The following is a 23878-nucleotide window of genomic DNA, read 5'->3' as shown; positions in this document are numbered from 1 at the left end:
GTTATGTAGCTCATTGGGAAGCCAAATTTTTCCATCGCCATCCAAAGGTAGTCCCAGTCTACCTGGTCGAATGCCTTTGCGGCGTCGACTGCAACTATGGTCAGGGGCTGCTTCTTTTCTTGAGCAACGTCTATCGCTGCCACAGCTTGAAAGGTCAACTCATTAAGCTGCCTATCCGGAATGAAGCCCCTTTGGTCGCAATGTACCACCGATTTTACTACCTTTGTTAATCTCATTGCCAGTACCCCCGAGAAAATCTTATAGTCCACGTTTAATAAAGAAATAGACCTATAGGACTCTATCTTACTCGGGTCCTTATTTGGCTTCAACAATAATGTGACCGTCGCCTCAGCCCATGACCTAGGGACCTGCCCCCCTCTGAGTAAAATTTCGTTAAACAATGGAGTCTGGACCCCTATAATCTGCTCTAAAACGATCTTGAACAGTTCCACGGGAAGCCCATCTGGACCTGCGGCTTTGCCCTTAGCCATTTTCACCAACTGAGCCCTGACTTCCCCTTCTTTGATTTCTGAACTGAGATAAGACCTGTTTGACTCCGACAACTCAGGGAGCTGTACATTTGCAAACCATGATTCTGCTTGTTGCCTACCCAAAGAGGGGTTAGTTCCATATAGAGACTGCATGTATCTCTTTGCTTCTTCCCTGATGAGGTCATCCTCGTTGGATTTTTCCCCTGTGCTTGTTAGCACCAGACTGTCTATCTGGTTTCTAGTTCTGTCCGCTCGGGCCTTCCAGGCTAGGAGACGCCCGCACTTCTCACCATAGGCAAACTGTTGTAGATTACTTGTGTCCCACTTTTCCTTCAGAGCCTTATCCAACCCTGCTTGGAATTCTGCTCGTAGGCCATCCAATTCCCTCTGTAGGATTGGCCTGTTATCCGACTCCTTGGCCGATGCCTTCTGCAAATCCCGCTCCTTGAGCTTGATTCTTAAGATCCATGCTTCCCTTTTCTCTTTCCTCAGTCTGTTCCTCCTGATCATCAGGGTTGTTAACAAACCTCTGGAAAAGGCTTTATACGTTTCCCACACGATTTGTTTACTTGCTGACCCGGTATTAACCCTAAAAAACTCTTCAGACTGGGTCACTAAGTCCTGTCTGACCCCTTCTTCTAGTAGCAACGTCCGGTCCAATGTCCATCTCCTTTGATGTTTTTCCTGTTTCAAATTGACCACCATTTCCACCATTGAATAGTCTGACAGGATTGCCGGAACATATGATATGGAGTCGACTGCGGATGAGAGATTATTATCTAGCAGGAAAAAATCTATCCGAGAATGATGTCCGTATCTTCTGCTGTAGAAAGAGTAATCTCTTCCCCCCGGGTTTTTAAGTCTCCAAATATCTATCAGGTTAAAATCCCTCATAATGTTCTTCAGTTCCTGACTTGTTTTTTTGGGGGGGGGGAAATCTCACTCTTGATGTTCTATCTAGATCTCTATCGAATATTAGGTTGAAATCTCCCCCTAAAATTATCGGGCCTGCTGTCTCTATTAAGTTGGTTTTAAGTTTCACCATAGTCCCCGGAGCATCTAAATTCGGGCCATAATAAACTGCACAAACAAAAGGGGTACCTCCTGCAATCAGGGAAGCTATCAACCATCTGCCTGAGTTATCTGTTTCATGTTTAATCAGCCTGATCCCCATGCCTGCTCTAATAACTATGGCCACCCCCCGTGTATTACCACTTTGTCCCGAGGAGACAACGTCCTGGACCCATCTACATCTCCCAAAGATTTGATTACATTCTTCCCTTTCTATATGCGTCTCCTCGAGTAGACAGATATGTGCCCCTGATCTAAACAAAAAATCAATAATCCTTCTTGCTTTCTTCCTATCCCTTAACCCATTAACGTTCCAGCTTATTAGTTTTATACTACATATCGTATTGGCCATAGCTCTCTATAATCACTCTAAGCATTCTTAGCCGGTTCCCTACCTGTGTGTGATTTAATTTCAAACATATATGAGGATTAATTTTTTTTCTTTTCCCCCCTACTCCCCTCCCTCCTCCCCCCCTCCCCTGAGGAACCCCCTCCTTTACTCCTACGGCGATCCTGTCGGCAGTCGGCCAGTCGGCAGTCGGGAGCTCACCAGACCCCTGGATGGAGACCCTTGTGGTTTATTTGATTTTGCGAACATGACAAAGCTGAGTAAATTAATTTATTAGTTGAAAAAAAAAAAAAGGATAATCTTACTAATATTACTACCCTACTATGATCGCCCGACCGTCTGATCGTCTAACCGTCTAACCGACTGGTTATATTCAGGATCAATTCATTCCCCTTTTTTTTTTTTTTTCAAATTATGTTTTCTCTTTATGTATGTTTTTTTTTCCTTTTTTTCTTCGTTTTATTATTTTTTCCCCCCCTTTTTTTTCCGATAAACTACTAACACCCATTAACACCTACACACCGCATTGATCACCTTAATACATGTGTTACTAAATTCTGAGCTATTTTCTAGCCGATCATAATCTCTACCCCACCGGGGTTTCCTTGGTCTTTCTACATTTTACATATTGGAATTTAGAATCTCTTACTAAGACGTGTTCTCTCGCATCAAGGTGAGAAAGGAGTCAACATCATGTGCTGAAGTAAAATTGTGAGTTTTGTTTTTCCAAACCACTCTCAGAAAAGCAGGGAACTTCATCTGGACCTGCGCCCCTAAACTCCTCAGCTCAGGCATTCGGCTCCCCAACTCCCACTGCCTCTGTGCTGTTACCTTCCCCACATCAGAACGGATCAAATAGTTGGCTGGACCGAATTGCAGGGATTTTTCCTTCAAAGCTTTACTCAGGATTAATTCCTTGACTGAGAAGGACAGAAAATTCACCAAGATCTTTCGTGGATCTGACCTCCCCGAACGCTGCCTAAAGGGATCTCTGTGGGCTCTCTGTATCTCGCCCTCAAGGTCTATTTCTGTATTATCCTTAAGGACACCCTCTCTAAGAATTTTACAAATGAGGGCCTTAACATCCCCATTTTCCATCCCTTCCGGTATTTTCAAGAATTTCAAATTATTCCTTCTTGAGTGAATTTCAAGTCTTTCCACGTCCCTCTGTAGATCCCTATGTCTCAATGTCCCTGTCATGTCTTTGAGAAGCCCCTTTTAACAGACTTACTTCTTCCTCAAGCACCTCTGTGCGTTTACTAACATCCACCAATTTCTGTTCTAAACTGGCGCATTGGTCGTGAATAATTTTTTGATTTGCCTCGGATGTATCAAATTTCTGGTCAAGTTTTGTTAGAAGGTCCTCTCTGAGACTTAAAAGGAGGGCCCCTACCTGTGACAAGCCTGCATCGGGGGTTGTTACCTGCGATCTTACAGGAGGCAAGGGACTGGCATGAGCTGCATGGGACGGTTTCTGTCCTATGGGTATTCCCTCTATTCTATCTTCATCAACTTGCGCTAGTTCTTCCTCCAGCCTCTCCTGACTTATAGGATCCTCTAACTCTGCCAACACCGTATAACTATTTTTGAGAGGCACTGCGAACGAAACACCTGGTATATTGGGAGAAGTATGATCAGGTAGACTGCAGACACTCGGTGTGACTGTTCCTTTCGGGTCCTCTAACGGAGGGTGACTGGGTGGGCCAGGGGAGCCGGAGGGGCTAGGGAAAGGGACACTCCCCCCCCTGTTGTAGTATCAACCACCTTCTCCATAATTTTAAAGTAGGCCTTTAAGGAAGGGGTGGGCTTTGGGACTGTCCCGCGCACCTTCAGGGGCTTCTGCTTTTGGTTGTTCACTTCCCCCGCAATATTGCTCCTCCTGCCCCTCCTTCTTCCTATCGGGGAGATTGGGATGGTCCCTGTCCTAGCAGTGCAAGGGACCTCAACTCCTGTCTTCTGCAACGCAAGTCTCGACCTCAGCTGATACCTATTCCTGGCTGGTAGGATGGGGGGTACGTTAGGAGGCTCCTTGTTCCTTCCCCTTTCCTTATTTAAGGTCTTATTCTTATGCTCCTCCCCAACCAGGGTCTTCGAGAGAACAACTATCTCTTATTCTTGCCGAGGATGTGTGTGTAAATTCACTGAGGCTGGGTTTGCTCCTGAGTCCATACCCTTGTCTCGTAACAAACTCTGCAACTCACATAATCCCCCTCCACTGCTCAGTCTTAGCACAACAATACCCCCCAGATGCTCAAACGCTTGATCACCCTTCCTCTCCCCCTCCTTAGACAATGCGTGATAAACAAAATTATTAATTAATGGCGAGCTGAGGCTTACTCTTGCCAACAGCCGCCTAGCATGCCCCCAAGCACAAGCCCAGTCACCCGGTCCCCGCACTGTACCACCGGAATACCTCCCCTCCTTCGACGGGGCAATTAATCCAAGTTTCTGGTTTCACTTTCTACAAGACCTGGTTTGCAAGGCATCTCTTTTTAGACTATATATTTTCTCAAACGGGGGTGAGGTTTCACAAACTATAAATACCAAATATTCCTCTCTTTTCCGTTATGAGATAATCACCCACCCTTTTTTGTCTTTAATTAAAGCTAAGGCTAAAAACAGTGGGTGATACCTCATACCAGAAAAGAGAGGAACATTTGGTATGTACAGTTTGTGAAACCTCACCCCGTTTGAGAAAATATATAGCCTAAAAAGAGGTGCCTTGCAAACCAGGTCTTGTGGTTTTTGATTGATTGTTGAGTGGAGGGCGGCCTGTGTTTTTTCCCTCTAAAGCTCCTAATTGTATGCATTCACTTTCTACAAACCAGCCACTAAATCGGTATATATCGATCGGTCTTTCTTTTTTACTTCAAATGTTTATACTTCATTTTTATATCTTTGTGCATGAGGTTAGAGTGAGAGTGGCAGACAGAAGCCACAATAAAGCTCGGTTAGTTATGGGCACAATATTCCGCTTGGAGCCAGAGCCAGGCTTCAGGCTCGAGCTTTCAGCGGCATGTCCACCTCTACTCTTTCATACAATGCCCTCTAGCTTCGGTGCATGATTCCTCTCAACACCAGAGGCTTCGTTGTTAATTTAGTTTGTTATTTTCTAGAAAATCTCACCAGGAAAAAAGTTTCAACATAAATTTGCAAACATATCATTTTTTTGCACCACATTGCAACCCATCTTCGTACTCACCAAGTCCTTAAGTCTTTCAATCTTCAACTTAGTTGGAGTAGATCTGTGTTCATACAACATTTCATGCAAATAAACTATATGTATATATACACACACTAAAAAACCCCAAAGGTTACACTGATGTTATAATTAGGAAAGAGAATTAAAAAAGACTTAGAAATTCACTAAAAAAACAAGTTACAGGGAAGTTATCATTAAGCCAAGATTTCACTAGTGCAAAACCATTGAAATTCAGCAGTTCTAGTTACCTGAGCTAACTATAACTTATGCCCCCGCAAAGCACTGCTGATGACTTCACATATTACATCACTCATGACATGGTCAGTGACATCACAGATGACATTAGTGATGACATCATCCACAGAACCACTCAAACACCCATTCAAACCCCCATACAACCTCTCATACACACACCCACACAAGCACTCACATACCCATTCACAGACCCATACAACTACTGATACACAGTCACTCACTCACTCATACAGCCACTCGCAAAACTACTCACTCAGCCATGCAGCCACTCACCAACCGTATGGGTTGGTGAGTACTAAAAGAGCTACTCACTCACCCATACAGCTACTCACACATACATTCTCTCTTTCACACACCCACTCACTTACCCATACACACACTCAAACAGCCACTCACCCATACACCCATGTACACATCCACTCACTCACCCATAGAGCTACTCACACAACCACTCAGTCACTGATACAGCCACTCACGAAACCACTCACCCACCCATACAGCCACTTACAAACCCACTCACTCACCAATAGTCTCTCACTCACCCATACAGCTACTTACCCACCAACTCACACACCCATAAAGCCACTCACTCAGCCACTTCCACACTAATACAGTCACACAGCCATTCAGATGGCATATGTTATAAACAGTATCACTCAGTAGTACAAAAGAATAGTAATTTAACTTATCCAGTAGCATACTATATATCTGTAAGACTCAAACATTTTCGAAACACACTCACTGGATGATGTCATCAGTGATGTAATTTGAGAGGTCATCAGTGATGTCACTTACCATGTCATGAGTGATGTAATATGTGAGGTCATAGGCAGTACATTGCAGGGGCACAAGTTACAGTTAGCTCAGGTTACTATAACTGCTGAATTTCAATTGTTTTGTATGAGTAAAATCTGAGCCTAACTAAAATGTCCCTGTAACATTTGTTTTTTCAGTGTATATATCTATCTATAGATATAGATATGGATATATAATCAATCAAACAATCATATAATTTGTAAAGAGCAATACTCACCTACGTTCCCTCTAGGGCGCACGCGGACACTTCCCCTGACGTCAGCGCGCACCGCCTCACGTGGAGCGTGCACACAGGACGTCCAGAGAGTCGCGCCGCCGGCTGCTTTAAAGAAGCGATGGGCGTGAACATCAGGCACTTTTAAATGCGGTGGCGGCTAAGCGGGAGTAAGGAGTGCAGGTAAGGAGGCGGGGTCTGGTGGGGCTTGTGGTTCTTGTGGTTATGTGGGAGCGCGGGGCATACCGTCGCCTTTTGTTTAAGTATTGCTGTTAATCAGAGCCCCTTCACGCGCTCCGATTAACAGCAATACTTAAACAAAAAGCCACAGTCTGCCCCGCGCTTTACTAACTAAAGCGTAGTCAGTTTCCAAACATAGCGTGTGCTAAAGTACGCGCTGTGTTTGGAAACGGACAACGCTTTTGTTAGTAAAGCGCGGGGCAGACCGTGGCCTTTTGTTTAAGTATTTCTGTTAATTGGAGCCCGTGAAGGGGCTCTGATTAACAGCAATACTTAAACAAAAGGCCACAGCAGCTGGGGAAACGAGCGGAACAGAAGGCAAAAGGGGCACAAAAACAAGGAAAAACGAAGTGGAACAGAGGACAGAAAGGCACAAAATACGAGTGGAACAGAGGGCAGAAGGGCACAAAAAACGAGGGTAAAAGGAAGTGGAACAGAGGGCAGAAAGACACAAAAAACGAGTGGGACAGAGGCAGAAAGGCACAAAAAACGAGTGGGATAGAGGGCAGAAAGGCACAAAAAATGAGTGGGACTGAGGGCAGAAGAGCACAAAAAACGAGTGGAACAGAGGGCAGAAGGGCACAAAAAACAAGGGAAAAACGAGTGGAACACAGGACAGAAAGGCACAAAAAACGAATGGAACAGAGGGTAGAAAGGCACAAAAATGAGTGGAACAGGGCACAAAAAGCGAGGGGAAAACGAAGTGGAAAAGTGGGCAGAATGGCACAAAAACGAGTGGGACAGAGGGCAGAAAGGCACAAAAAACGAGTGGGACAGAGGGCAGAAGGGCACAAAAAATGAGGGAAAAATGAGTGGGACAGAGGGCAGAAAGGCACAAAAAACGAGGGAAAAACGAGTGGCACAGAAGGCAAAAGGGGCACAAAAAGAAGTGGCACAGAGGGCAGACGGGCACAAAAACTAATGGCACAGAGGCAAAATACAGAAATATAGGGCAGCTAAGAACAGAAGGCAGAACGGGCAGAGAGGCACAGGGGCAGCGAGGGGAACATTAAAATAAACCAACCTGCTTTGCTTTAACTTTGAACTTTTTTCCGGAATGGCTTCTTGCACAACTTGATTTGAATCGTTATTATTGTATTTATTTAATGTACAGTGCTAATGTAGCCCATCAAATAGTTAAATATAAAGCATACTCTTTGATGTAAAACAGACTGCTGGCTTCCCCACTAGACCAAACTGTGTGATCTTAGGCAGTTATTTTATTTCACAGTGCTTCCTTTTTCCTTCATTTGACAGCAGCTTTGAATCCACAATTTCAGTATGTGTACAGAACAAAAGCATTTCACTCCTTAGGGTATCCATTTTTGGAATTGTGGGTCTGCCATTTTTTTACATGACGTTTGTTGCATGAATTACATGCCAATATAATGCGCCTCAGGCTGGACCAAGGTTTCAGATTGCTTATTGGACATTTTCATAATGTCAATGTACTTATGATCAGCATTCGATGGCTAAGGGTGACATTTTCTTGTGAACAAAATCAAAGCAATGAAGATGTGGGAAATATGTAAAAATCTCTGCAAGTAAAACAAGATTGAAGGTTATTCCTCTTGAGGCAGGTTTTTAAACTGAAGGCATCGTTTTAAAAAATGTTTTATTTACTGTTCAAAAACACCCTTAAGTTATTACTATCAAAAGCTGTGACTCTTCCGCTCAGGTGGTCTGTCGCAGGTTTTCTGCCATTGCAATGAATGGAAATGCAGCTGTTTGGTAGTTAATAGGTTACTGTTCTATATTAGGATTTAAAGTTATAAACTGCAAGTAACAAAATTAGCTTTCTGACAGAAGCAGTAATGCACTGACCTAGTTACATTGCATGTGATTTTTGATCTGCATGGTTCAACAGCTTTTCATTAGGCATTTTAACCTCCTCGGCTACTTAATGAGTCAACTTCCAGTAGGCAAAACTTAGATCTCTCTGCAGCAGGCCCATCATTCTTCAGTTATCTTGACATATTTATGGTTGCCTGAAAATTGCTTGAACGTAGTTATCATATTTTTTGCGCGCCACTGCAGCATCATCAGGTGGGATCTTTTGATGGATTGTGTGCTTCTCAGCCATCCTGTCGGTTACCTTGTTCACCCACCTCAACCATTTGCACAGTTTGTATTTTGTGTTACACCTTCTGTGATGCCTCTTTCCCCTGGGATTCAGATTTATATACCAGTTTAAGATAATGGATGCTAATAATGGAACACATGGGCACACCCCTGTTTGCCCTAGGCTGGAATCCCAGGTAATTGTTTGGTCATTTTTCCTATTGGGCTTCAAGACCGGTCCCATTGATAGTTTGTAATTCTTCAGGCATTTGCGGACGTACTTGTCTTCACTTGTAGGTTTCCAGTCTGTAAGGTATTTGGATTTGAGTGGTCAGGTGCGAGTACCACAAAGACAAGGTAATTCTGTGTACGTTCCTCATTGGGTTGGTGGTTGCTGGGTAAAAAGATTCACAATCTGCAACCCTTTTCCTTTTGCAGGTTTGTGAGACCGTACTACAAAGACAATTGCACAGGCAGACGTGAGTACAGGCAGAACAAACAGGTAATTGTTTGTTAGAGTTAAACTAGAGCATTTTCAGTTGCAGGTTTTGCCGACAGTACCCCACACATTTAAGCAGGCGTACATGAGTACACGCAGAAGAGGTAATTGTTTGGTTGCGTTAAACTGTGGTGCATCTTGAACATTGTAGTATCATATATATACTTACCCATGTTTTCTTCTGTTGCAGGTTTCGCAGCCAGAACCCCATACATTTAAACAGGCGTACGTGAGTGCAAGCAGAAGAGGTAATTGTTAGGGTGAGTTAAACTGTGGTGCATCTTGAACATTGTAGTACCATATATACTTTCCCATGTTTTCTTCTGTTGCAGGTTTTGCAGCCAGAACCCCATACATTTAAACAGGCGCACATGAATGCAAGCAGAAGAGGTAATTGTTTGGTTGAGTTAAACTGTGGTGCATCTTATACATTGTAGTATAACAGATTGCATTCATGAGCTAGGCGTCAACGTAAGCCATGTTTCCTTATTTTGCAGGTTTTGTGGCACAGCAGGTGCAAATCGGAGGGTACGGAAATGTTCAAGCGCAAAGCTGTAACTTCGGGAGAGTGCAGTGCTTCACCACAAAGGAAGAAATGTTCAGGGGCGTAACAAACGCCCCCGCAGACCCCGCAGTGCGGGGGCCTCACTCTCTACAGTTAATGAAGGGGGCCCCCAGGGGGCCCGGCCCCCTCAGCTCTTCTGAGGGCTGTGAGAGGCCTGCGCTGAAGCAAGCCTCTCTCCCTCTGTGTCTGAAGCAGGTGCAGCCTGCTCCGTTCCCCTCACCCCCTCCCTCTGACTAAAGAGAAACAAAGTATCAACATTGTTTCTCTTCAGTCAGAGCCAGAGGCAGGCCTGGGACAATAACGGGCCCCAGAGACAGCAGTCCACTGCTCCTCTGAGGCAGCACAGAGCCCGGCCCCCCACTCTCTCCTCTCGATAAGTAAAGCTAACCCCACAAGAGAAGAGACAGGGACACGGAGGGGGTGGGGGCCCCACCCCACAAGAGAAGAGAAGAGACAAGGACAAGGATTGGGTGGGGGCCCGGCCCTCCCCACAAGAGAAGAGAAGAGACAGGGACAAGATGGGGTGGGTGCCCCATCCCACAAGAGAAGAGACAGGGACAGGCCCCCACCGAGAAGAGACAGGGACAAGCATTGGGTGGGGGCCCCACCCCACAAGAGAAGAGAAGAGACAGGGACAAGGATGGGGTGGGTGCCCCATCCCACAAGAGAAGAGACAGGGACAGGCCCCACCCGAGAAGAGACAGGGACAAGGATTGGGTGGGGGCCCCACCCCACAAGAGAAGAGAAGAGACAGGGACAAGGATGGGGTGGGGGCCCCATCCCACAAGAGAAGAGACAGGGACAGGCCCCCACCGAGAAGAGACAGGGACAAGGATTGGGTGGGGGCCCCACCCCACAAGAGAAGAGAAGAGACAGGGACAAGGATGGGGTGGGTGCCCCATCCCACAAGGGAAGAGACAGGGACAGGCCCCACCCGAGAAGAGACAGGGACAAGGATTGGGTGGGGGCCCATCCCACAAGAGAAGAGAAGAGACAGGGACAAGGATGGGGTGGGGGCCCCATCCCACAAGAGAAGAGACAGGGACAGGCCCCACCTGAGAAGAGACAGGGACAAGGATGGGCTGGGGGCCCCATCCCACAAGAGAAGAGAAGAGACAGGGTCAAGGATGGGGTGGGGGCCTCAGAGAGCAAGAGCAGGAGACAGCACAGAGCAGTGCTCGGGACCCTGACAAGGGTGGGAGTGGGGGCCCCCAGAGAGAGCATTCTCCAGGGCAAAGCTCACATGAGAAGGGACGAGGCAGCAAAATGGTGCCCTCAGGTAAGCCCTCTTGTTAGAACACACCATGGGCATCCGCAGGAGGGGAGGAGGGGGGCCGAGAAGGGTGCAAGGCAGAGGGGGAAAAGGGTGCAAGGCAGAGGGGGAGATGGATGCAAGGTAGAGAAGGGTGCAAGGCGGAGGGGAGAAGGGTGCAAGGCGGAGGGGAGAAGGGTGCAAGGCAGAGGGGAGAAGGGTGCAAGGCAGAGGGGAGAAGGGTGCAAGGCAAAGGGGGAAAGGGATGCAAGGTAGAGAAGGGTGCAAGGCGGAGGGGAGAAGGGTGCAAGGCAGAGGGGAGAAGGGTGCAAGGTGGAGGGGAGAAGGGTGCAAGGCAGAGAGGAGACAGGTGCAAGGCAGAGTGGAGAAGGGTGCAAGGGGGAGGGGAGAAGGGTGCAAGGGAGAGGGGAGACGGGTGCAAGGGAGAGGGGAGAAGGGTGCAAGGCGGAGAGGAGATGGGTGCAAGGAAGAGAGGAGAAGGGTGCAAGGTAGAGAAGGGTGCAAGGCGGAGGGGGAGAAGGGTGCAGGGTAGAGGGGAGAAGGGTGCAAGGCAGAGAAGAGAAGGGTGCAAGGCAGAGAAGAGAAGGGTGCAAGGCAAAGAGGAGAAGGGTGCAAGGAAGAGAGGAGAAGGGTGCAAGGTAGAGAAGGGTGCAAGGCAGAGGGGGAGAAGGGTGCAGGGTAGAGGGGAGAAGGGTGCAAGGCAGAGAAGAGAAGGGTGCAAGGCAGAGAAGAGAAGGGTGCAAGGCAAAGAGGAGAAGGGTGCAAGGAAGAGAGGAGAAGGGTGCAAGGTAGAGAAGGGTGCAAGGCGGAGGGGGAGAAGGGTGCAGGGTAGAGGGGAGAAGGGTGCAAGGCAGAGGGGAGAAGGGTGCAAGGCGGAGGGGAGAAGGGTGCAAGGCGGAGGGGAGAAGGGTGCAAGGCGGAGGGGAGAAGGGTGCAAGGCAGAGAGGAGAAGGGTGCAAGGCAGAGAGGAGAAGGGTGCAAGGAAGAGAGGAGAAGGGTGCAAGATAGAGAAGGTTGCAAGGCGGAGGGGGAGAAGGGTGCAAGGTGGAGGGGGAGAAGGGTGCAAGGCAGAGGGGAGAAGGGTGCAAGGCAGAGAGGGGAAGGGTGCAAGGAAGAGAGGGGAAGGGTGCAAGGAAGAGAGGAGAAGGGTGCAAGGTAGAGAAGGGTGCAAGGCGGAGGGGGAGAAGAGTGCATGGCAGAGGGGAGAAGGGTGCAAGGCAGAGGGGAGAAGGGTGCAAGGCAGAGGGGAGAAGGGTGCAAGGCAGAGGGGAGAAGGGTGCAAGGAAGAGAGGAGAAGGGTGCAAGGAAGAGAGGAGAAGGGTGCAAGGTAGAGAAGGGTGCAAGGCAGAGGGGGAGACGGGTGCAAGGCAGAGGGGAGACGGGTGCAAGGCAGAGGGGAGACGGGTGCAAGGCAGAGGGGAGAAGGGTGCAAGGCAAAGGGGAGAAGGGTGCAAGGCAAAGGGGAGAAGGGTGCAAGGCAAAGGGGAGAAGGGTGCAAGGCAAAGGGGAGAAGGGTGCAAGGCAAAGGGGAGACGGGTGCAAGGCAGAGGGGAGACGGGTGCAAGGCAGAGGGGAGACGGGTGCAAGGCAGAGGGGAGACGGGTGCAAGGCAGAGGGGAGAAGGGTGCAAGGCAGAGGGGAGAAGGGTGCAAGGCAGAGGGGAGAAGGGTGCAAGGCAAAGGGGAGAAGGGTGCAAGGCAAAGGGGAGAAGGGTGCAAGGCAAAGGGGAGAAGGGTGCAAGGCAAAGGGGAGAAGGGTGCAAGGCAAAGGGGAGAAGGGTGCAAGGCAGAGGGGAGAAGGGTGCAAGGCAAAGGGGAGAAGGGTGCAAGGCAAAGGGGAGAAGGGTGCAAGGCAAAGGGGAGAAGGGTGCAAGGCAAAGGGGAGAAGGGTGCAAGGCAAAGGGGAGAAGGGTGCAAGGCAAAGGGGAGAAGGGTGCAAGGCAAAGGGAAGAAGGGTGCAAGACAGAGGGGAGAAGGGTGCAAGGCAGAGAGGAGAAGGGTGCAAGGCGGAGGGGGAGAAGGGTGCAAGGCAGAGAGGAAAAGGATGCAAGGTAGAGAAGGGTGCAAGGCGGAGGGGGAGAAGAGTGCAAGGTGGAGGGTGAGAAGGGTGCAAGGCGGAGGGGGAGAAGGGTGCAAGGCGGAGGGGGAGAAGGGTGCAAGGCAGAGGGAGAATGGTGCAAGGTAGAAAAGGGTTCAAGGTGGAGGTGGACTAGGGTACAAGGGGAGGGGGAGAAGGATACAAGGGGGAGGGGGAAAAGGTGCAAGAAGGAGGGCAAGAAGGCTGCAAGGCAGAGGAGAGAAGGGTGCAAGGGGGATGGTGATGAAGTTAAAAACGTGCCCCCCCTGGAAACATTTCTGCGGACACCCATGGAACGCACACTACTTTGTGAGGGAGAGTGGGAGAGAGTGGAGAGAGAGAGAGTGGAGAGAAACAGTGGAGAGAAACAGTGGAGAGAGAGAGTGGCTAGAGAGAGAGAGAGAGAGTGGAGAGAGGCAGTGGAGAGAGAGTAGACAGTGGAGAGAGAGTGGAGATAGACAGTGGAGAGAAAGAGAGTGGAGAGAGAGTGGAGAGAGCATGGAGAGACACTGGAGAGAGTGGAGAAAGAGAGAGTGGAGAGAGAGAGTGGAGAGAGAGAGAGTGGAGAGAGAGAGAGAGAGAGTGGAGAGAGAGAGAGAGAGAGAGAGTGGAGAGAGAGAGAGAGAGTGGAGAGAGAGAGTGGAGAGAGAGAGAGTTGGGAGAAAGATAGAGTGGAGAGAAAGATAGAGTGGAGAGAGAGAGAGTGGAAAGAGAGTGGAGAGAGAGACAGTGGAGAGAGCGAGTGGAGGGAGCGAGTGGAGAGAGCGAGTGGAGAGAGAAAGAGTGTGGAGAGAGAGAGAGTGGAGAGAGATAGAGAGATAGAGTGGAGAGTGGAGAGAGAGAGAGAGAGTGGAGAGAAAGAGAGTGGAGAGAGAGAGAGTGTGGAGAGAGAGAGAGAGTGTGGAGAGAGAGAGAGAGTGTGGAGAGAGAGTGAGTGGAGAGAGAGTGAGTGGAGAGAGAGTGAGTGAGTGGAGAGAGTGAGTGAGTGGAGAGAGTGAGTGAGTGGAGAGAGTGAGTGGAGAGAGAGAGACAGTGGAGAGAGAGACAGTGGAGAGAGAGACAGTGGAGAGAGAGTGGATGGAGAGAGAGTGAGTGGAGAGAGAGTGAGTGGAGAGAGAGTGAGTGGAGAGAGAGTGAGTGGAGAGAGAGTGAGTGAGTGGAGAGAGTGAGTGGAGAGAGTGAGTGGAGAGAGAGAGAGTGGAGAGAGAGACTGGAGAGAGAGAGAGTGGAGAGAGAGAGAGTGGAGAGAGAGTGGAGAGAAAGTAGAGAGAGAGAAGGGGAGAGGGTGGAGAGAGAGGGAGTAGAGGGAGACAGTGGAAGGAGACAGTGGAGGGAGACAGTGCAGAGAGACAGTGGAGGGAGACAGTGGAGAGAGAGATAGTGAGAGAGTGGAGAGAGAAAGTGAAGAGAGAGACAGAGGAGAGACCGTGGAGAGAGAGACAGTAGAGATAGAGTGGACAGAGTTGAGAGAGAGAATGGAGAGAGAGTAGAGACTGACTGACTGACTGAGAAACTGACAGAGAGAGAGTGACTGACTGACAGAGAGAGAGAGACTGATTGAGAGTGAGACTGACTGACTGACAGAGACTGACTAAGGTAGAGAGAAACTTACTGAGAGAGACTGACTTGGAGAGAGACTGACAGAGAGAGACTGACTGAGAGAGAGACTGACTGAGTGAGAGAGTCTGACTGACAGAGACTGACTGACAGAGCGAGAGAGAGACTGACTGACTGGGGTAAAGAGAGAATGACTGACAGAGAGACTGACTGACTGGGTGGGAGAGAGACTGGCTGACAGAAAGAGATTGACTGACAGAGAGGGAGACTGACTGACAAAGACTGACAGAGAGAGAAAGAGACTGAGAGACTGACAGAGAAAGAGAGACTGACTAACAGAGAGAGAGAGAGACTGACTGACAGAGAGAGAGACTGACTGACAGAGAGAGAGACTGACTAAGAGAGAGAAACTGACAGACTGAGAGAGACTGATTGAGAGAGACTGACAGAGAGAGAGACTGACTGACAGAGAGAGACAGACTGACAGAGAGAGAGAGACTGACTGACAGAGAGAGAGACTGACTAAGAGAGACTGACTGAGAGAGACTGACTGTGAGAGACTGACTCAGAGAGACTGACTCAGAGAGACTGACAGAGAGAGACTGACAGAGAGAGACTGACTGACAGACAGATAGAGAGCGAGAGACTGACTGACTGACTGAGAGAGACTGACAGAGAGACTGAATGACAGAGTGATAGACTGACTGACAGAGAGAGAGACTGACTGACAGAGAGGGACTGACTGACAGACTGACAGAGAGAGACAGAGAGAGAGAGAGAGAGAGAGAGAGAGAGAGAGAGAGACTGACTGACTGAGAGTGACTGACTAAGAGAGACTGAATGACAGAGAGAGATAGACTGACTGACTGAAAGAGAGATACTGACTGACAGAGAGAGAGAGACTGCGATGGAATTGGGGTCAAAGTGTGTATGAAGCTATGCAATGCCTCTTAAGATTGCTATTGTCTAATAAAAATAAAAATGTATTATCAAAATGTGCTCTTTGTAGTTATATCTGCTTTTGAAATACTGCATTGTCGCTTTGTCCAATGTTTTAAAACGGAAACGGGAAGGAGCAGTGAATGCACTTTTGTCAAAACTAAATGATGAGTGGGCCCGATGTTGTATATCATGACAGGAGTCTGCATCAGGAAACCCACCTAAAATTGGGCAAACTTCCCCGGCCTACTGATGGCAGGGACCCTGTAATGAATGGACCACCACCTATGACAGCCTGCTGGCAGACTAAGCCCAACCTTTAACTCCACCATCCAGTGTTACTATTAACGGCTGCATTGGTGACAGTGGCGTAACAATCACCCGCATCCCTTGCAGTATCGGCGGGTCGCTGGCCTGAGAGCTCTAGACAGGCATGGAGGATGGGAGGGGGGCCCCCTCCATGTAGTTTGCAGGGGGGCCCCCTCATGTTTCGTTACGCCACTGGAAATGTTGCCTTGTATTCAAGGAAGAGTGGATGAAGGAAATTGTGGAGGCTGAGACACAGAAGTCACAAAGCAAGGTTCGCATGCAACTCGGGGAACTATTTCAATACAGTCCAGACGTGGGCTTGATTTGCAAAGCATGTGCCGAAGCCAAGATTGTTGGGGACTTTCCCACAGGGAAGATATGGAGTGATGGCTGGAAACTGGACTACATGAAACCCCATCTACTTAGCAAAGTACACAAGTCTGCCATGGTGATATTGAGAAACAGAAGTGCTGCTGCCAGGTTTGGTTTTGGAGTGCGGGCAATGCTGACAGAAACCGCCACTGACAAAGCCAAGAGAATGGAAGTAGATGAACGCTAAAGATCTAGGCCTGAGGAGATAAAGATACTCATCAACAACATGTTGCTGGCAGTCAACATGAATACTTCAATGTTATCTGTACAAGACACCCATGACCACCTAGCTTTGTATGTGAAGATACCAGACAGCTGGAGGAGCAAGAACTATGCCTTTGAGTTCCTTGAGGCCATCAATATGATACACTGTGAAGCTATGACAGAACTTCGACAAGCTTTGTATCACACCTTGATAATTGATGAGAGCACAGATATTTCTGTTACAAAAATGCTCAATCTGTACTTCAAGTTCCGACCTGTAACATCAACTGAGCACAAAACGCAGTTTGGGGGCATAGTGAAGCTGACTAGCTGTTATGCTGAGGCTATCACTACTGCCGTGAAAGAATTCTACACTGCCAATGAACTGGACCTCATGAAAATGGGCGTGTTCACATCCGATGGTGCGTCTGTGATGCTGGGTAAGAATAATGGTGTTGTTACTCGCCTTAAACAATCCGATCCTCATCTAGTTGAGCAGCATTGTGTCGCCCATCGAGAAGATTTGGGAGTTGATGTTGCTTGGAAGAGGGTTCCAATGCTTAAAGAGATGGAGACATTATTGAGGACTGTCTACACTGTGTTCTCCAGATCTCCTGCAAGGAAGTCCAAACTGGATGAAATTGCATTGGTCACTGAATGTGAAGTTGTCTCTTTTCGACCACTGAATGAAGTCCGGTGGCTTTCAAGGCATTTTGCAGTTGGTGCGCTAATTCATAATTACGAGACTGTTCTTAATTACTTTGAGCATGAGAAAGTTGAGGAGAATGATCCAATTGCTAAATATTGTTATAAAAAGCTATCGGACTCCAACTACCATATTTCCCTTGCAGCACTTAATGACATTCTGGGTGAATTTGCATCTTTGTGCAAACGATTCCAAAAAACTTATTTGACTACTGTTGAAGCTGTACAGTATGTAAGAGCAAAGATTGGTCAAATTAGGCAACAGTATTTGGGGGACACTGTCTTTTGGAGCAGCAATGTAAGAGATCTGATGGTGTTGTACAAGGAAAGGCAAGAGTTTGACAGTGGGCCTATTTTGTCTTTTGTTTCCCTTCTTTGCGAGCACATGCAAAAAAGGTTCCCTGAAGATGAGCTAAAAGAAGGGGCAAGTTTTGAGATCCAGGCAATAGCCACACAATCACATTTTGATTTTGGGACTGAGAATATTCAAAGGCTTGTTGAAAAGTATAAAAATGTCTTGGCCCTGGGTGATTGTGAAACACCAGAAGATGTTGTTCGACAGTACAGAGACTATAAATATGTGGTGGCAGAACATGTAAAGGGTTGGTTATTTACCACCTTTCAAGACATGGTGAATTTCACTGTACGCAATGCTGCTCAGTATAGTGTGGTGCCTCAGCTTGTTGATTATCTGCGCAATATTTCAAGCATCTAGTGCAGACTGAACGAGGATTCAGCCTCATGAATACTATCAAGAGTAAGTTGAGGAATAGACTAGAGCAAAAACATTTGGATATGCTGATGAGGACAAAGGCCTACCTCCTGCATGGGAAAGTTGACCTAGACCGAGTTTATCAGCACTGGAAAAATGGCAAGGATCGCCGTGAGAAGCAACCCTGTCATCCATCTAGTGACGCCACTTGACGTGTCTGAACAGCCCTCTCCCTTCTTGTGTATATGTGATATTGTATAGGCTCGCAACATTTTCCCACCCAATGAACTGTGATCCAGTTAAGAATATTTATTAAAATCTTATGATGGTACCACCATTGAAGTCTTGTGCTTTTCTAAACTTGAAGTGTACTTGCCAGTGTAACCAATTTATGTCATGGCGTGCTTATCCAATTTGCAAACTGCCCTTAAGACCCTTATTCATCATCATCATCATCATCAGGAAAACTTTATTTCGGTAAACAATACCATAAAAAGTATGCTAAAGCATTTAAAAACAAAGACATAAAAGACAAAGGGATAGATGTAGGTAATTTGGATTTACCGATTCTTAAATACCGAATTTTACCGATTCGATATTTATGAATCGGTAAATCCAATGTAGGTAATAATTCGGTAAAAAACCCACCGGTAAATGCCTACCTACATCTGGCCCAAAGTGAATTAATTAATACAGAAATAATTTCTAAAACAATTTCTGAGTGGGCACGATTAGACAAGGTTCATACATGTGTAAGCCCAATTAAAATAATATGTATAAAAAGAGTTGTTAAAGAGTACAGGAAAATAAAACCTATTGTTGACATTCCGATCAAATGCCACGACGGCATTACACAGAAATATATGTATACACCCTTGTGCTCATTCTACAAAGTTTCTGCGCTTGCGCCACATAGCTGCCAGATATTGCGACACTGCAAATACAATAAATTCCGATGTGTCATACTTTAGCACTCTAAGTGCTTGCGTGCAATGGCGAAAGCCCAGATTTTTACACTAGGGTACAAGCCAGTACCTCCTCGGTTTAACATACGCCGTGCAAAAAAAGAAGACATGGACCTCAGTTTCAGACTAACAATCACAGGCTGGGCAGTTCTTCAAGGCGAGGGGTGACCACTTGCTAGTTAAAGCTCAGAGGGGTAGAACACCATGCCTCAATTGAACATACAATTTTTCTGCTACTATTGGGAATATAACATCTAGGAAGGGCTCGAAAAAATAATGATCTTTCACCTGTAAAAAAGAGGCAGTGGTAGAGGCAATTTGGGGATTACAAAGTACTGTATTATGTTTATCAGCACGATAGATTCTCAGAAGCTTAGAACGTGAAATGACTTTGCATTCCCTCTCTGGGTCAGCCCATAGAGCAGGAACACCTAGCCTTGTGAACTCGTTCTTAATGAAAGTAAGCCAAGGGATTTTCAGAGAACTAGGATAGGTCAATATTTCTTCAAGTTCCTGTCTATATTTTATCAGCTCTGGTGTCACCCAAAGCCTACGCCAGAACCTAAGAGGTTTTAATGCTGGCTCTTCATCAATTGATCTGTTCCCCAGGTCCAACCCTAAAAGAAGGAGCGGGGTACTAGGTGGGAGTCCAAGGAGCTGTCTTAGAAATATATTCTCAATCCTAGTAATTTCAGATCTATTGCAGTATCCCCAAAGTTCTCCCCCGTACATTATGGCACCCCTGGCTTGCGATTTGTAAACTTCAAACAGGGGACCAACAGGTTTGTTAGTGGACTTGTTGGAAAGTTTCAAAATTCCTCCAGATAGTTGGGCCAGTTTGAGTTGCGACTTGGTTTGCTGAGGACCCCACAACAAGTTCTCAGTAATGGTGACCCCCAGATAAACAAAGGTATCTACCCTTTCGAGTCTTGTTGTCCCTAGAATTGGATTTGGTAGAGTTGTTCTAGGGGGATTGAAGATCATGAATTTGGTTTTAAGGGAATTGATCTCCAATTCCAAAGCCATCCAATGTTCGCTGTATGCCCATCGGGGACTTAGAAAGTAAAAGAGTGTCATCAGCGAGCATGATGGCAGGCACCCTGTCGCCAGCTAACTTAGGGGCATCGTTGTCCTGCACTCCGTTAAGTTGCGCGATTATCCCGTTGACAAAGAAGCAGAACAGGGTCGGTGCAAGCACGTAGCCCTGCCTTACCCCCCTGCCAACGAAGACCCTTATTGTGGAGCTGTATGTGTGAAAATGCACCATCTTTTCACTTTTTAAAGTAAACGTTTTGAGTGCCATTTGGCGCCGCAGACACGCGCGGTTTGGTTCCTGGCGTACATAGCCATGGTTGCAGCGCACAGAGACACTCCACTGCCGCACACATAGGAAAATAATTAGAGGGAACATTGCTACTCACCCGTGAGGGTCTCAAGGCGCTGGGGTGGGGAATGCTGCTACTGCTCGAAAAGCCAGGTCTTGAGGAGTTTTCTGAAGGTCAGCCGGTCTTGGGTCTGCCGTAGGTGGATAGGGAGGGTGTTCCAGGTCTTGGCGGTGAGGTGGGAGAAGGATCTGCTGCCGGAGGTCGCTCTTCGGAAGCGGGGGACTGTGGCAAGGGCGAGGTCAGTGGAGCGGAGCTGGCGGGTGGGGGTGTAGAAGCTGAGTCGTCTGTAGAGGTATGTTGGTCCGGTGTTGTGGAGTGCCTTGTGTGTGTGGGTGAGGAGCTTGAAGGTTATCCTCTTGTTGACCAGGAGACAGTGCAGGTCTCTCAGGTGGGGTGTGATGTGGCTGCGGTGAGGGATGCCGAGGATGAGGCGTGAAGAGGCGGTCAAGATGCGTTGGAGCCATCTCAGGAGTTTGCCCGAGGCTCCTGCGTAGAGGGCATTTCCGTAGTCCAACCTGCTGCTGACGATGGCCTTGGTGACTGTTCTTCTCGTTTTAGTGGGGATCCACTTGTAGCCCTGGGGTACGCCGCAGATGATCTTGGTGGCTTTGGAGCGGAAGGGGGGGTGGGGAAGGAGGACACTCTGTGTTCTGGCGGAGGAAGGAGGTGGTCCAGTCCAGGGCCTCCTCTTGGATCCCGGCGTTGTGGAGGCTTGTTCGTAGTGTGCGGTGGCAGTCTGAGTCGAAGGCGGCTGACAGGTCCAGGAGGATGAGGGCCGCAGTTTCTCCGTTGTCCAGCAGGGAGTTGATGTCATCGGTGGCAGCGATGAGGGCAGTCTCGGTGCTGTGGTTGCTGTGGAACCAGGACTCAGAAGGGTCCATGATGTTGTTCTCCTCGAGGTAGCGGGTCAGTTATTTGACGGTCTTCTCGATGACCTTAGCCGGGAATGGGAGCAGGGAGGTGGGCCGGAAGTTCTGGAGGTTCGTGGGGTCAGTCTTGGGTTTCTTGAGTAAGGCGTTTATCTTGCCGTGCTTCCAGCTCTCCGGGAAGGTTACTGTCTCGAAGGAGGTGTTGATGACTTTCCGGAGATGGGGTGGGATGGATGTGCTGGCTTTGTTGAAGATGTTGTGTGGGCATGGGTCTGATAGAGATCCAGAGTGGATGGTATTCATTATCTTGATGGTGTCCTCATCGTTGATGTTGGTCCAGGAGAGCAGGCGGTTGGAGCGGATGGTGGTTGTGGGGGCGGAGGTCTCCGTGGTTGTCGGGGCAGTCATGGCGTTGGAGCTGTCGTGGATGTCTGCGATCTTGCGGTGGAAGAGAGTGGCCAGCGAGTCGCACAGGTCTTGCGAGGGTGGGACGTCGGTGTTGGAGCTGGAGTTAGAGAGTTCCTTCACGATGTTGAGGAGCTCTTTGCTGTTATGCATGTTGTTGTCTAGGTTGTCTTTGAAGGAGGCCCTTTTGGCGGATCTGATGAGGTGATGGTGTCTGTGGGTGGCGTCCTTGTGGGTTGCGTGGCTGTCAGGTGTTCGTTCATGGTGCCAGATCTTCTCCAGCTTTTGGCAGGTTTGCTTGGAGGCCCGGAGGGCTTCAGTGAACCAGCTGACTTTCTTGTTGCTGTGACTGTTGGAGGGTTTCTTGATCGGGGCAAGGGTGTTGGCGCAGTCTTTGATCCACTGTCAGAGGTTGCGGGTGGTGGTGTCAGGGTTGGTGGGTGAGCTCTGGGCGGGGGTTAGCTGGTCTTCGGTGACTTTGCTCCAGCAGCCGTGAGGCATCTGTTGGGTGCGGTGGTGGGTTTCTTGAAGGTGAGGTGGATGCAGCGATGGTCAGTCCAGTGGAGTTCGGTGGTGTGGTTGAAGGAGACGTGGGGGCTTGTGGAGAAGATTGGGTCAAGCGAGTGACCGGCAGAGTGGGTGGGTGTTGTGACAAATTGTCTGAGTCCGAGGTTGGCTAGGTTGTCGATCAGGGTTGTGGAGTTGGTGTCGTTGTTGTTCTCGAGGTGGAAGTTCAGGTCCCTGAGGAGGATGTAGTCCATGGAGGCGAAGGCGTGTGTGAAGACGAAGTCGGCGACGGAGTCGCTGAATAGTGGTCGGTGTCTGGGGGGTCTGTATATGAGGTTTCCTCTGAGGGTTGTGTTGGGGTCGGTGTGGATCTGGAAGTGCAGGTGTTCGGCAGTGCTGAGGGTGTCGTCGATGTGGTCGAGTCTCTGAGAGTGTTCCTTTGGACGATGACGATTCCTCCTCCTGCTCCATTGGTGCGGTCCCTGCGGGTGATCTTGTAACCTTCCGGGACGGCTATGACTATATGACTATGACGGGTGCTGAGCCGGGGTTCAGCCAGGTCTCCGTCAGGAAGGCGACGTCTGGGGAGGTTGAGTCGAGTAGGTCCCAGGGTTCAACGGCGTGCTTGCGGGCAGAGCGGGTGTTGAGAAGGATACATCTGAGGTGGTTGGGCTCTTTCCTGGTCAGCAGCATGGTGGGGCAGATGATTGTGAAGCTGCAGTTCCGGCAGGTGAAAGCTCTGTGGGTGCGCTTTGGGGTGGCAAGGAAGCAGGTGTGTGATCGACGGTGTTGAGTACTTGGAGGGTTCTGGCATCGCAGCGGTATCGGGCGTCATGGCATTCGCGGGGTCCAGGGGTCCTAGCGCTGGGGGTAGTCCAGGTGCTGACTGGAGCAGACGAGTTTGCTTTAGGCGCGCCTTCAGCGCGGCCGCTGTGCGCGGCCTCCATATGAGGGGATGTGGGAGGGAGGAGCAGCTGGGAGGCGGGAGTGGGTCAGCAAGTGGGATTGCAGGGGGGCGGGCCGCAGGGACGCAGCGGTGAGAAAATCGGGCAGGCCGCGGTAGAACTGGGCACAGGAAGGAAAAACAAGTTTAGGCAAGAAAACAAGTACAGGGGCAGAGGAGTAAAAACAAGTATGTGCAAGAAAGCAAGTACAGGCACAGGGGAATAAAAAAAAAGTCTGGGCAAGAAATCAAATACAGGCACAGGGGAATAAAAAAAAGTCTGGGCAAGAAAGCAAGTTAGGCACAGGGGAAAAATATAAGATTAGGCAAAAACAATGCAGACAGAGCCGTGCAGCAGCGTGGGAAGCGACCTGCCTGCGAGCAGGGTCAGAGGTCGCTAGAAATATATATATTTAGGGTGACCAGACAAAGGGGTTTGTGTCTAATAACAACTTTGAACCCGTTTGACGAATGTGTGCAAAACTTTGCAGACCTGCTGCCACCGTTTCATTTTGGGAGGACTGAAAGTTTTTGAGTGTTTGGCCAAGGGCTTGCAGAGAAAAAAGGGGTATCCCCAAACACGGTTGATATTCAATGCATTTTCCATTAAACTTTGTTTTTTTTGTAGTGTGAAAACTGTCAGCTTGATTTTTATGACATATGGCAGTATTACATATTAGGGGGTGCATAGGAATCTGTTGTGGTAGTGCATGTAAATAGAGTACATCTTTTTTAAGTTGTAAGGTGTTTCAACCTAGTGGTATCTTGTATCACAATACTACTTAAAGCAACCTGGAAGCCAAAAAAAGAAATTAGACTGCAAAGGTGAAGTTTCAGATTTACTACATGAACAACTGAAAAAGCCATTTATGATTACATGCTAATGGAAACCTA

The 23878-nt window shown here is 48.5% G+C and overlaps 2 protein-coding genes across 2 annotated transcripts in view; one reads left to right on the top strand and one right to left on the bottom strand.

Moving 5' to 3' along the window:
• PKP2 (plakophilin 2) overlaps nt 1–23878 on the bottom strand; it is a 474852-nt gene that overhangs the window by 191715 nt on the left and 259259 nt on the right. The window lies entirely within an intron of this gene.
• Nucleotides 16888–17913, top strand: LOC147751545 (E3 SUMO-protein ligase KIAA1586-like). The gene has a single exon (XM_086957346.1). It carries the CDS (start codon nt 16888–16890, stop codon nt 17911–17913), a length of 1026 nt encoding a protein of 341 aa, XP_086813472.1.

The sequence above is a fragment of the Lissotriton vulgaris genome, chromosome 1_1 (genome assembly GCF_964263255.1).
Source record: "Lissotriton vulgaris chromosome 1_1, aLisVul1.2, whole genome shotgun sequence".
In the NCBI taxonomy this organism is placed as follows: Eukaryota; Metazoa; Chordata; class Amphibia; order Caudata; family Salamandridae; genus Lissotriton; species Lissotriton vulgaris.
This window is presented reverse-complemented; position numbering and strand designations above follow the sequence as displayed.

What these genes read in the sequence shown, in the direction of transcription:
- LOC147751545 (XM_086957346.1), top strand. Translation starts at nt 16,888, where the DNA reads ATGAAAATGGGCGTGTTCACATCCGATGGTGCGTCTGTGATGCTGGGT.